This window comes from Artemia franciscana, chromosome 13, assembly GCF_032884065.1.
Source record: "Artemia franciscana chromosome 13, ASM3288406v1, whole genome shotgun sequence".
NCBI classification, from domain to species: Eukaryota; Metazoa; Arthropoda; class Branchiopoda; order Anostraca; family Artemiidae; genus Artemia; species Artemia franciscana.
In genome coordinates, this window is record NC_088875.1 from 30,183,860 (window position 1) to 30,198,286 (window position 14,427).

General features: G+C 36.8%; 1 protein-coding gene across 1 annotated transcript in view; it reads left to right on the forward strand.

Annotated features, from left to right (window-relative positions):
* Positions 1-12,553: 12,553 nt before the first annotated feature.
* The window catches only part of LOC136034785 (acylamino-acid-releasing enzyme-like), a gene marked incomplete at its 3' end in the record, with an annotated part of 58,016 nt that continues 56,142 nt past the window's right edge, over positions 12,554-14,427 (forward strand). The window contains 1 exon segment of the mRNA XM_065716195.1: positions 12,554-12,710. Within this exon segment, the coding sequence (XP_065572267.1) occupies positions 12,574-12,710 (137 nt within the window).

Below are 14,427 nucleotides of genomic sequence, written 5' to 3' on the forward strand. Positions count from 1 at the left end.
GTTCAGTATAAGGGACTAGGATCGACTGCAATTGATTATCATCGCTGACAGCCAACAAAACCCCATCAAAAACAGGCATATTGCACATTTTTAACTAACAAACATGACAAGATTTACAATATTTATGATATGAGGCAACAAGTTGACCCATGGCCCTTCTCCTGTAAAGGAAAGGTCAAATGTCACAGATCCTCTCTATAGTATGTCTGAACTTCCAAAAACAACATTTACTATTCTGTCAAATCTTACCTAGTGTAATTGACAAATTTCTACAACGCCGAAACAATAACTAATCTGAACACAATCGCGTCAAGTTAATAACTGAAGTGCGTATTTCTCCGGTGTAGCTTTAGAATCAGACTTCTGAGACTTGGTTTCCGTCTAACTCTGATTCTAAACACAAGAGCGTAGGTAATATTTTTTTTTCTACTGCAAACAATCAGCAACTCTCATTAAAACGTGGCATATTTGTTTTGGTAGGTATACCTTACTCCATACCAAAGCTGGTGGATCGACTAATTACTTCCAGGATTTCTTTTTTTGGTTGGAGGGGGGGAGGGGTAATAGAATTTTATGACGTCGTGTTTGGGGAAGGCAGCAGAACTTTTCTCCTCAGTCCTCGCAAGAGAGTGAATGACATGTTTTTTTTCTTTTTTACGCAAAAGTTGGGACATAAAAGAACAACCTCCATCTGAGATGACCAAACTGAGATGATATATTAGATCCAGCTAGCCACGGTTTTTTTGGTAACCCTTCTCCCGAAACACCTACTGCTACGAATGGAACCAGAAATACAGCCTCTAATGTAGTGGTTCCCAATCGGTTTCGGGCCATGCGCCACCAAGACATTTCTAAAATCCTGATCCCCCCTCGTAGTGTTTAAATTTTGTTGTTTAAAATTCTACACTTATTCACCTGAAAGAAGCTTAAAACGCCATTAACTTGGTATTTATTTTGGGTTGTCCTCTAGGCTTTTTTCATGTTATTCAAAAAAAAAATTCTTAGCACAACATTTTTTATATTTCCACTGCAACTGAACCCTCGTGCATCTAACCTCAGGTGCAACTGAGCCCCGTGTTACTGAATCCTGGGCAACAGAATCTTCGTGTAACAGAACCCTCGTGCAACTGAACCCATTTACAACTGAACACTCATGCAACTTAATCCCCGTAGAACTGAACCCCTGTTTAACTGAACCTCGTCAAGCTCCACCACAGTTTAACTGAAGCTTCGTGCAACTGAACCCTCATACAACTTAAGACCCGTTTAATTGAGCCCTCATGCAAAAAAAAACCCATTCAACTTAAACCTCAATTAACGAATATCCGTATAACTAAATCATTCAGTTCAATCCTCATTTAGATCGACCTTCGTGTGATTTAATCCATGTGCAACTCAACCAAAATTCGTTTCAACCATAATTCTACTCACCTTCTGTGCAATTCAACCCCCTACTCAACTTCTGTGCAATTCAACCTCATTTCACTCAATCCTCGGTTAACCCAAACCTGTCTGACTAAACTTCCATTCAGATCAACCACAATCAGCTCAGCCCTGTTCATATGAATAATATTAATACAAAATGTAATTCAGCCCATTTTGTCAGAGGTGACAAAAGCTGAGTCGAATGAAATGGTATTTATTTGTTGGTTAATTCTTTATAAAGCTTCGATGTAAAACTATCCTCCCCCATCCAAAAAACAAAATTAATTATTCTTTTGTCCTTTATATTTGAAAATTAGCAGAGCTTCTCATGCCCAGGACCCGAACACACTTGAAGGTAATGGATGCACCAATAGTTGTATCCTAGTACAGGGAAAGCTCAAAGTTGCAAAAATCTTTAAGAAACATTAAAAAACACAATCTCATAAGATAAACTTGCCGTTAATGCTGGTTCAGGAATTATAGTTATTATTTAAATTAATAGTAATAGTTGATTTCGGAAATTTTTTTTTTTGGGAACTTTTAAAAAGAGCCTTAAACACTGAAAGTCTCCCTTTTTTGGTTTTTGTCTCCAGCACTGATATGGCACTAGAATATCGTAGAGCTATTTAATGTTATTTGAAATCTAATATTCATAATTACACGCTTTTTGCGATTTCCTCATGACTACACCAAAATCCAATTTTTGCGGTTTCTGGAGTGTAAAGGCTTGAAACCATAAAAAGTCTACCACTGAAGTCTCCATGATCAAAAATTCTCATACTGGTGTTAAAAATCCCCCTCTTGAATACTTCCCTACCCAGTCACCTTTAAGTGGAAAGCCAAAAAAAAAAAAAAAAAAAAAAAAAATACCAAGTGAAAAAAAATCACCCGAATACAAAGCTGATTCGTTAATGATAGAACTTATTCATTTTCATTTCGACACTAAAATTAATTACGAAAGAAATTCTTAGAAATTACAAAAAAGTGCTTGATACCGAAATGTGTTTTCTATTTCTTTCTCGTTTTCCCAAGCACTATCGTGTCACTGGAATATCGCAGGGGGGCTAAAATGGAAAACTTTCTGAGGTTCTCGGAATTAGTGTTTTATTTCCCCGCCCCATAGGTGTGCATTGACAGGTGACTGGTTTGATGCTACATAGCACACTTCACCAGAAATTTCCAAATAAAAAGACGATTGGCTCACAATTCAAACCTGCTTGCAAGCATAATAATTGCAACCATCACAATATTCTTTTAGAATTTTTTTTTCAGCAGAAATTTTCGAGCCTGTAAAGCTTTGGAATCTTCCCAATAAATGTTTCTTCAATTTTTTTTCTGACTTAGACTTGAGACTACATTCTATTAAATTTAATTACGACCAGAGTAAAAGCCATTTCTAATATAAAAGCTAAGGCCCAAATTCAACGACACTCCCTACTCCCCAAATACACATTAAACAAATAATTATAATATGTGACCAAGTACGGGAAAAGAAATTAAAATCTCGTCATTTAAATGGAAACTGAATAAAGTCCTATTTTAATGAAGTGATTATTAACTTTGCCTTGCACGAAAAGATACACGCAAGTAGCATCCCGAAACAGAAGCGTTTTCAATGGCTGTCAGTGACAGAAATTAGTTGCAGTCGCGGCTCTTCCAGTTCTTATCTTGGTCCAAACTAGTTTAGCTTGGCCGAATTGGTAATAAAATTTAGAAACTTATGAAGCGAGAATAACATTTTGAGCTTCTAATCAGTACTAGTTCAAACTTATTCTAAGGTCTTGGGTTGAGTTCAGTGAAAAAAGGCTGAGTTTATATATGGGTGAGTTACAAAAGAGTTAAGTCAAAAGAGGGTTGATTTGAATGGGGGTCCAGTGGATCGAAGGTTCAGGTAAACAGCGCAAGTTGCACGTGGACTGAGTTGCAAGGAGCCCAGTTAAACGAGGGTTCAGCTGCACGAGGGTTCAGTCAAATAATGCTGAGGTGAACGTAGGTCAAGTTAAACAGGGGTTCAGTTGAACAAGGATTCACTTAAACGGGGTTGAGTTGCACGGAAGCTCAGTTATGTTAGTTCAGTTACACCTACATTCCTTTTATACAATATATAACATCATAGCAACACTATCATGTTTTTTTGTGCTCTTTAAATGCATTTGAATGTGACGCTACTCACATGAAAAATGTGTTTTTTGTTTGTTTTTTAATAAAGGCTCTAAAAGAAAGTCAGCCAAGGGTTGCACGTCCTGCCCATGACCCACCAGTGGAACAAGTGTCCCACGTTGGGAATCATGGCTCTAATGTATCATCTTAAATCTGCTTTCGAGCCCAAACCACCCAAGGACGATTCTCTCTAGATATCGTTGACCAGCATCTGGCGGTCTCGCTACCCTATCCCGATCCCCTTGCAAGCTATTAGCAGAGATTGATTACTTTATTGCTGCTAAGCTTGAAAATCATGTAGTAATGAACGCTTATCTGCCTACAAATTATAACAACGAACAGTTTGATTCACGATTTGCGTCTGCCTGGTAGCTTTTGGGCAGGTTTCTTAAAAAAGTTGCCTCTAAATCTGGTATCATCAGCGGAGATTTTAGTGTAGATATAACAAACACAATGTCTCCACGATCACAAATCTGTAGGGGCTGCGGTCCTCCCAACTATTGTTTATGACCTAAGAATGATAACTTTTCATATATTGAGCCGATTTCCTCAACTTCTAACTTAGACCATGTTGTTGCTTCATTTGGCAGTCACAAGGTCAAAGTTTTTAAAGAAGGATTCTAATCTGACCACCTTTCTATCTCTACTTGCTTTTACACATCCCCATCTATGGCTCAAAATACAGAATCAAATTGGTTTTCCTACCGAGATTGGAAAAATGTGTCAAGTGAGTCTTGTTTCTTGTTTCAGTAAAGGCTGTGACGAGACGCTGAGCAAAATCAAAGTGCCTTTCAATCTTTTATGTGATCCTGCTGTGCTGCCACAAAGTGAAAAGAACATCTCAGTTGAGCTAACTTCCTACTTGGCACAAATAAATCACGCGCAGAAATGTGCTGAAAAAAGCACCGTTCCTCTTTGATGTATTCCTAAAAAGTCTCAGCTACAAGATTGAGGAGTTTTATTTAAACACAGCTTGACCTTATTCTTTCAAATAAGACGAAATCTTTCCTGGTTGTGTTGCCAAGTGCTGTTCACTCTTTGATTCCGAAATTAAAGAAAAAATCTTCCTCTGGTGTTAATTCTATTTCAGCAAGGCACCTGCAACTTGCAGGAGCAAACATATATGTTTTGTTTGCAGGTGCGAACGACATATAAAACTACTGTTTCAGATGATCTTTGTTTGTGGTGTAGTCCCTTTGCAATTTGGTATCGGACAAATTGCTCCCATCCTTAAAAAGGGCAAAAAAAGACGCTTATTTGTGCAGTTCTCATCGCCCTATTACCGCCTCATGTACTACTTTCAAGCTCTTTGAATCTTTTTTGATAAGAGGTATTGAAGAAAACTGTTCAGACCCTCCTCGTCAGATTGGGTACCAGCGTGGCTTAGGTAGAGAGCATTCTCTCTTTCTGCTTACAAATGTGCTGAAGGATATTGAAGAAAGAGATCATTTCTTGGTCTTATGTGCACTCGATGTTGCAAGAGCTTTTGACTTGTGTATATTTTCGCGGGTTTTGCTTGAGGCCCTTGTGAAAGGTACTGATGCTGTGGTTATATGTAATAAAAATATGAGAATACAAAAGTTCTTTAGTAAAAGTAAGCTAATTTATAAGTTACGTAAATCTTTTACTAATAAATATATTCGTGAAAAATTAAAAGTTCTAGTTGCCTTTTTAATTAACCAAAAAATCGGAGGTCAACTAGGCTTCCTCCCCCGTTCTTTTTTTCTCAAAATCATTCGATCAAAATTATGAGAAAGCCATTTAGCCAAAAAAAAATGCAAATTTCGTTTTAATTATTCCTCTGTGGAGAGCCAAAATCAAAACATGCATTGATTCAAAAACGTTCAGAAATTAAATAAAAAAAACAGGTTTTTTTAACTAAAGTAAGGAGCGACATTAAAACTTAACGCCCCGCTCTTTACGCTAAAGTTTTTTACTGTTTTAAAAAGAAGAATTGAGAGAAAGAGTCAAACTTTAGCGTAAAGAGCGAGGCGTTGATGAGGAAGCAGCCCCTTTCATATACGAAGTAATTTCTGGTCGTTTTAAGTTTTAATGTCGCTCCTTACTTTCAGTTAAAAAAACTTTTTTTTGTGCTCAGTTGCCAACATGAGCAATTGTCCTAATTTTTTAAACCTTGCAAAACATTCATCAGCCATCTCTTATGACCTACACTCTTGTCTATACATCAACAATTCATTGAAAGGGAAGGACCACCTTACTGGCATTTTTTTCCTTTTTACTTATATTTAGTGGGTTTGAAAGAAAGCTTCTATGGCTAAGTCAGAAGCCCTTTAAAGACCTGGTGGTCCTTTAGCCAGGAAGTGCAATAGGAAGCTAGGGACCAGTCATCCTATGCTTTTGCATGCCCTTCCTGCTTACTGACCCTAGATTTCTCTAGGTAACCTTTCAAGGTAGGGCCAGTTCTGACCAAACTTACAGAGTCACATCACTAACCTTCAAATAAAATAAATAAAACAAATTCATGGAGAATAAATAATACCTGCCAAATATTTAACCTATAATGAGGTGGCATAAAAGATTATTTCTAAATTTAGAAAACCCAGTGTAATGGCAACAACAGTGTGGCAAATCAACAGGAATTGTCTTTTTAGAACTAAAGCCAGAGAAAAAGAAACTGATAACCAAAGATTAATGTACCCACAAATTTCAGGACCCTCTAGAGGGAAAAGAAGTGGAGGTAGGTACTTCAAAATAGGCCTACTTTCCTGGGACGTACTTTAGCTTGCAGACACATCTATGAAAGTTTCATTTTCTTAACTTAACCTCTTTCAAAGATAGTCAAAAGTAGCTAAAGTACAATTTTGCCCCTACTTTATATTAAAAATCCAGTTTACACAGCAATCTCAATGAATATAGACTATATAATATAGGCATTGACCTAATTTTTCTGAATTCTTTTCAACTAAAAATTATAAGTTGGTTTAGAAACTAGGCCTGTTTGATTTGGTAATATTTGAATAACTCACCAATGTGATAGCTGTCTTCCTAAGAACCAACATTTTTAACAACAACTTTCTTCTGATTCCTTATTAAGCTTAGCCTATGCAAGATGGGCCTAGAACACCAAAAACCCTTTAAATCCTAAGGAATATGCATAAGATTACTTACAGGTCACTGAAAAGCTAAGATTATTTCCACTATTAACAGTTTCCTTGTCTTTCCTTTAATTCCAATTCTAGAATTTGTGTGAGGACTGAGGGTATACACATACAGACTGCCTACAGTCCTTTCACCCCTTTGACTTCAAGATGGCACTAGCAATCCTTCTTTTTCATCCGCTCTTCTCCTCTGTTTGGTTTGTGGGAAGTGCGAGTTCTTGAGCTGCCTGTCCCCAGCAGTTTAAGGCCAAGAGGCCGGCCGGTACAAATACGGCTCTTCCTACTCACTCTCACTCTCTTCTGCACAGCAGATCCTCAATTGATATATTAGCTCGTTTTCCATTGTCTTTTTCATAATTTGGATCATCACCCTATAGATCGGCCTTTCAGTATTAGGAGGTAGTTGTAAGCTAATGATGGAGTCAAACATTTCTTTAGTCTTTAGTTTTTTTACAAATTATCTTAATCTTATTAGTTTCGGGTGCAAGTATATGGCAATCAAAAAATATGTGTTGGGGAGTTACCTCTGTTGTTAAACACTACCTGCATAGTGGAGAATGATATAAATTCCATTGAAATCGGACAGAATTCAGAAAAAGATATCCTGATTTCAGTCTATAGTACCACACTGTGTCTTCTCTAGAACGAAATGGGGAATTTCGAAATGGTAGACACTTTATTTGTCCACGGCGTTTCATAATATCTCGTAGGTTCCCCAATTTTGATTCTGGTTGGGGTCAATATTTGCTGCTTCATTTACTAGCCTATCAGCAGTCACGTTATGAATCAGTCCTTTATGACTAGGAATATGCTGGGAGCAAACAAAAATACGACATTTATTTAATCTTTGTAGATCATCTCTTATTAATTTTAAATCTGAATCAGCAGCCTCATAATTTATTTTTCTTATTAATTGAATTGCAGAATTTGAATCTGTAAGGATTAACACATTCTTTGACGAAAGGTTTAGTCTGGCCATAATTTCAAGTGCTTGATGTATAGCAAATAACTCTGCTGACAGAATTGAAGTGTGGGATGGAAGAGTTGCTGATATATTCAAGGAAACATGAGGAATACACACCCCTGCTCCTGCTCTTGATCCTTTTACTGAACCATCCGTGAAGGCTAGAATATGTTCAGGAAAGTGTGGGGATGTTTTATTGGCAAAGAGTTGACACACATACTGATCTGAATAATGTGACTTGTCTTTAGAAACTAACTGAAGATGACATTCAGGACCCACCATTTCCCATGGTGGAGATTTTGGAAAAGGGTAACTATCCGCCTGTTCATTTTTCCAATTTGGGTAATCTTTCAGATACTGGCTAAAAGAAGATAGTAAGTGTTGGGGCTTAGCAGGATTTCCAAAAGTGGAGGGGAAAACTGCATGGTTTTCGCCATATGTTTGTGGAGCCCCAAAGCAATTCTGATGGCTGAATTTTGAAGTGTCTCAAGGGTGTTGAACAAAGCAACCGGAATGTTTGTAAGAAATTGTATGCCATATTCCAATTTAGATCGAATATATGTTTTGTAAAAGTCAATAATCAACTTTGGTGGAGATCCCCATTTAGATCCTGCAAGTCGTTTGAGGATGGTTAGCCGTTTTAAAATTGTCATTCTTAACATCATTTAATGTGGTTGCCATTTTAAACAAGAATCAAGAATCATGCCCAGTAGCTGAACTGACGGCTCGTAGACTATCTCACTCTCCTCTATCCTTAAGGGTTTCGGAAGGGTTACTTGTCGTTTATGGAACACAATTGCTTTTGCTTTTGGTATAGAAATGGGTTAGTCCAAAAGCTTCAGAAAACAGGCTCACTTCATATATGTCTTCCTGAATGATGTTTTGGAGTAAGGTTATGTTCTTATGTCTGTTCCACACAAGGATATCGTCAACAAATTCTCCATGTTTTGACTGGCTTCTCAGTTTTAGTTCGGAAATATATAATGTAAACAAAAGAGGGCTTATGACAGTTCCTTGTGGGAAACCATCTTCAACTTGCTTTCTTACAGACAGTATATCATTAATCTGTAGTTGAAAGGAACGATCACATAATAAATCCCTTATAATTGAGATCACTAGAGGTGGAAAATTTTTATTATGCATAATTTCTTGTAACTTTTTTTGTTTTACATTCGCATATGCATCTGTCCAATCAAACATTACAGCAATACCAACTTCGCCCTCCTGTAAAGCATCTGTCATATCTGTTTCTATTCTGGTTATGTTGTCCATTGCACTATGACTCTTTCTAAGACCTGTCTGAGATTGGGGTATTATTTGATTTATCTCTGCAAACCATTCTAATCTCCTTAAGATCATTCGCTCAAATATTTTGCCCATTATGGGAAGAGCTGATATTGGTCTGTAAGATACAGAATCTTTTGGTGGTTTTCCAGGTTTGAGGATTGGGTAAATAAGTGCAATTTTCCAGAGGGTAGGAAACGTCCCCTCTCTCCATGTGTTGTTACATATTTCCAGGAGTTTAGCTAAAAAAATGTCAGATGTTTCAATCAACCATTTGATGTGTATCTCATCATGTCGTGGGGCTGAATTTAAGTTGCATCTTTCAATAGCTGTCTGTAACTCAGATAACGAAAAGGGTAACATTAACGACTTCTTATTGACTTGACTTATTGACTTATTATGACTTGTGCTACAGAAAGGAGGACACATACAGGTGGATTTGGCAAAACAGTGTCTAGAGGTTTTTTCATGAATGTGTTTGCAAAAATATCAGCTTTTAGAAAATCAGAAGTTATTAGTTGACCCTGGTGTTTTATTTCATATTTGCGATCATCAAGTGTCATTCTCTTGCCGTTCATCTTGCTTACGTATTGGTGAATCTTAGATACTGCAGTTTGATGATCTATGTTAGCCATAAATTTTTCCCATGCCTCTCTTTTGGCCTGTAAACGTGTTTTTTTTTTTTTTACTTTTGCTGAGCTACGTTTATATTCAATTGCAGTGCTCATTGATGGGTGTCTTTGAAATGCCTTTTTTGCTACGTTCTTAGCGTCCACTGCAGTAGAGCATAGTTCATTCCACCAATTTTTAATTCTCTTATTGCCAGTTGGAGCCCAAGTGTTGGGGCTTGTCTTGGGAATTGCTTTGTGAGCAGCGTCCATCATAATTTTGTTAAGTATTTTTACTTTATCATCAATTTGGGAAAAATCTTCATGTAAATTTTAATTGGCTTCTTGCAGGATTTGTCTGAACATTGGCCAATCACCTTTCTTGTTGATAAACTTCCTTTTTCCCGGTTTAGTTTGGTGAGATATATTAGAAATTGTAGTCTTAATAGCGCAGTGGTCACTTTGTAGATCTGTTACTCTACTTATTGAAACTGGTCAACAGCAGCAGCAGGACCTAGTTGAATATCAATGGTTGAAAATTTATTATTTTTTATATTCTAATATGTTGGCAAATTATATGGTGTTAGAACTGCTACATGATTATTTTCTAACAGTAATCTTTCAACATTTTTCCCAGATCGGTTTGATTGTTCAGTATCTTCCCAATGAGGGCTGTGAGCATTTAGGTCACCAAAAATAAAGGGGTTGTGACCCTCTGCTTCTGATGATAAAATATTATATTTATCAGTATCCCCCTTTTGGTTATACATAGATTTAATTATTAAAGTGTCTCCCGAGCTTAAAGTTATTGATACTCCTACCACATCTATATCATGGTCATGTTGCTTTAATGGTAACGGATAGTGAACTATTTTATCAGCTATAAAATGAGCACTCCACCTCCTTTTCTGCCACAATCTCTATTTTTTCGATAGCATTTGTATCCTGGTATGGACACTTTTTTCAGATTATTTAAATGTGTTTCTTGGAGACAAATTACATCCACTTTTTCTTTATTGACATACGAGCAAAGTTCCATCATTTTTGTATTATTAAGTGAAAAAGTGTTCCACTTTAACACTATCAGTTTATCTATATCACTGACATTGTCAATTAGTTGGGGGGGGGGTTGTTTTCTAATCATTGGGGAACTTGATTATTTTTGGCTGCAACAATAGCAATTAGTTCCTTAAATTCATCTGTAACTTCTTTCAGCAATGACTCTGGAAAGTGCTTTTCTAGTGTTTTCTCACATAGTTCGTTTTTCATTTGTGTGTCATAATTTGATGATCGAATAAGCTCCTGGGTAATAATAAATTTTGTCAAGTTTCTTAGTTGATTACCAACTAATATTGTGGGTGTTGGAGGCTCGATGTTGCTTCTTTTAGGTCTATTACCCCTAATAGATAAGAATGTAGGTCTTTTGGGTTGAGAGGGGGATACACCTGCAGGAATTCTTCCTACTTTGTGGTCAAGTCTGGGGAAAGAACGGCTAGCTATACTTATGGGATGCTCACTAGGTGATAGGGAGTAGGTCTCATTGAAGTTGGTAGCAGGAATTTTTTTTCCACACCTGCTGTGGTTGTCTTCTCAGCTCTTGGACTGGAGTTGGTCTCCTGGAAGGTGTATTGACAAAGTTTATATGAGGCTGACTAGGTTCTTTTCTCATTGCATTGGCAATTATGGGTACTGGTATTTTTTTTCTTCTGTGCTATTTTTCCAATCTGACTTCTTTGTTTGTATTTAGGACAAACATTTCTGTCATCAGAAAGATGTGAACCTCCACAGTTAAAACGTTTTGTTGGGTTATGGCAGATGCTTTCAGAGTGACCCCTTGATGTACAGTTTTTATAAACAACAGCAGTGGCAAATGGACAGAATTTTTGTGTGTGCCCTAGTTTCAAGCAGTGTTTGCATTGTATAGGTTTTTGATAATAGAGTTTAAAGGCAACTCTTCCACCAAACAAAAATAACTTTTCTGGTGAATAGTCTCCTTCAAATGCACAAAGAACAGAGTTACTTGCTCCTAACTCATTGTTTTCATTTCTTTTTTTTAGTCTTGTTATTGACTTCAGAGGGTAAGATAAAAGGGAACTATCAGTAAGACCCTCTCGGATGTCATTGTCTGTATATAAACTGGGTATATTATAAATGACCAGTCTAGTTTCTTTTTGAATTAGTTGTTCTATCGGCTTATAAGTTATTTCCATATTACAAATATGTGTCAAGCCCAGCAGAGAGGTCAGACAGGCTGCATCATTTGCAAATACTTCAGCTTCTCCAAATCTGTTAACGAATAGGTCAAATTCCTTTTTTAACTTCTTGAAAATGTTCATCCTCAAAAAGTCAATATGTTTTTTTGGTTCAAATTTCAGGGGTCCGAGACTGGTATTTTTCTAGACGGGTGAGATTACAACAGCAAAAATTGGAATGAATAATTCATAACTGGGGGTTGGAGCTGTTGACTCATCTGTTGGTACTGACAGAACGGGGCCGTCAACCTTTCTCTTTTTGTTATTCTTTTTCTTGAGTTTTTGAACTACTTGGAAGTAATCCCATGCCAGATGGTTCTCATCATCTGATAATTGACAGTTTGGTTCACACCAATGAGGTGAACCCACAGAAATCATTGTGCCATCACCAGATGTAGATGGTCTTGATGGCTGTCTAGCCGTGGCCTTTTCAGTTTTATCGTTATCATTATTTGCAGGCTTAGTGACTTGAGAAGGAGATATGGCATTATTGCTCTTAGCCTTAGCATGGCTCCCCTCTAGATAGGGATCTGGTGGATCTAGCTTAGACATAAGTCTAGTAACTTCACAATAGCTGAAAGGGGCTAAGCCTCTTAAATAAACAAATGACAATAATTGAAGAAACGATAAAGCTTTAGATACTCTACTGCCAAAGCAATATAATTATCAAATATAATATTAGTAAATATCTATTTTCATCCGTTTTCTTCTGATACTAAAGCATAAAATTTTAGATTGAACGATTTCACGTTCACATTTTTATGTTTAGTAAAACTTTTAAGTTAACTTTTGCGATCGAATCAAACGCAACTAAGGAATGTTCCATTTTCGGCCTGTATTTTGAAAAATTGAAAACGTCGGAATTGGAAGAGCTTACAATCAAATCGGCTCAAGTCAAGTAACTCTTATATATTTCTTGTGTCTACTTTGCCCAGTGGGCTAATAGCTTATTTATTGTAAAAAAAAGTTGGGTAAAATTCTACTTAATTGACTTCTTGCATTCTCAGAAAGGGTTTAGATTAGGAAAATGAAACTTTCAGGGATCAATCTATAGACTAAAGTATGTCCCAGGGAGATATTTTGAAGCAACTACCTCCACTACTTCTCCCTCTAGAGGGCCCTGACCTTTGATGACCTTTAAAAATATGTTTGGGTAAAATTCTAGTTAAATGACTTCTTGCTATCTTGGAAAGGGTTTAGGTTAGGAAAATGAAACTTTCAGGGATGGGTCTACAGGCTAAAGTATGTCCCAGGAAGGTATTTTGAATAATGTGTCAACATTATGTGGTGACATCTACAGGTTCTTCAACCTTAGTCACTAGATGATGCAATTTAAGTTAATTTGAGGTAATAATGAGCATTTAAGTTACTAATGATAGGTAATATATCATCTTTGGCATTCTTGGCACATTTTGCTAATATTCAGTGAGCTTTAAGATCTGAGAACAAAGATTAACAAAAGAACCAAATCCTGTACAGAAAGATGTCAGATCTTACTCTTACTAGTATTGCTAACAACTCACTACAGCACCAAGCTGCCGGAGGCCATCACAGCTGTGCATGCTTCTCCAACCAAATCTATTCAAATCCTCCCTCTTTACACCTTCCCAGAAAATTCCCATTTCCCTTAATCTTTCATTACAACATCTTCCCACACCAGCCATGGCTGACCAGCTTTTTGATTGGTCCCAGATGGCTGCCTGACAAGGATAATCCTTGGCAATTTATTTGTGCCCTAGCCATCTCAACCTTTCTCTCATTGTAGCCCTAGAAAGTTAAATTGAACCAAACTTCTTGTACAGCCTACTGTTTGAGATATTGTCAGTCTGTCAGGTATCTAAAAAAATCCATAGATAATATCACTAGAACAAATTTAGCAAATCTTCCTCTATTTTTCCATTTGAATTGTCCATGCATGACTGCTGTAGCTTCTAACATTCTTATCTTGATTTGCAGACTTAAATTCCTATTCTTCCAAACTTTTTTCAACCATGGCTTACATCCTGGGCCTTGGCTATTCTACTTTTAACATCTTCATCAACAATAATGGTTAGGTAAGTGAATTTGTTCACTTGATCTATCTTCTGATTACCCAACATCATCCTTTCACCTTAACTTTTCTAGTCTTAGGGACTTAGTCTTCTTAACATTAATTTCCCTATTCCTGCACCCTGAACTTGCATGACCTCTAAAAGCTTGTTCATTTTGCTAAGACTTTCATCTAGGATGCCTAAATCCTCCACATAATCTAAGTCCAAGGGAGTCTTATTTCCACATTTAATTCCATGTTCTCCTATTATATTTGCTGTGCTTCTTAGTTCAAAGTCTATCAAAATGATCCATACAAATAAGGATAGAAGGCAATGGTGTTTAACTCCTGATTTGGCACAGAACCAGCTACTAACCTCATTTCCTACCTTAACTAATACCTCAACACTAACTACTGTTCTGCTACCCTACACTAACAATCTGCAGAAAATCATTGCTGACAATTTTAGTAAAAGCTAAACATAAGTACTTAAGTTTATGCTTGTTTGATGTGTGTCTACTGTTTATTTTTGTTTTGCATAATGTTTTGAAATTAACCATGTAGTGTCTTTGCTAAGTGGTAACTT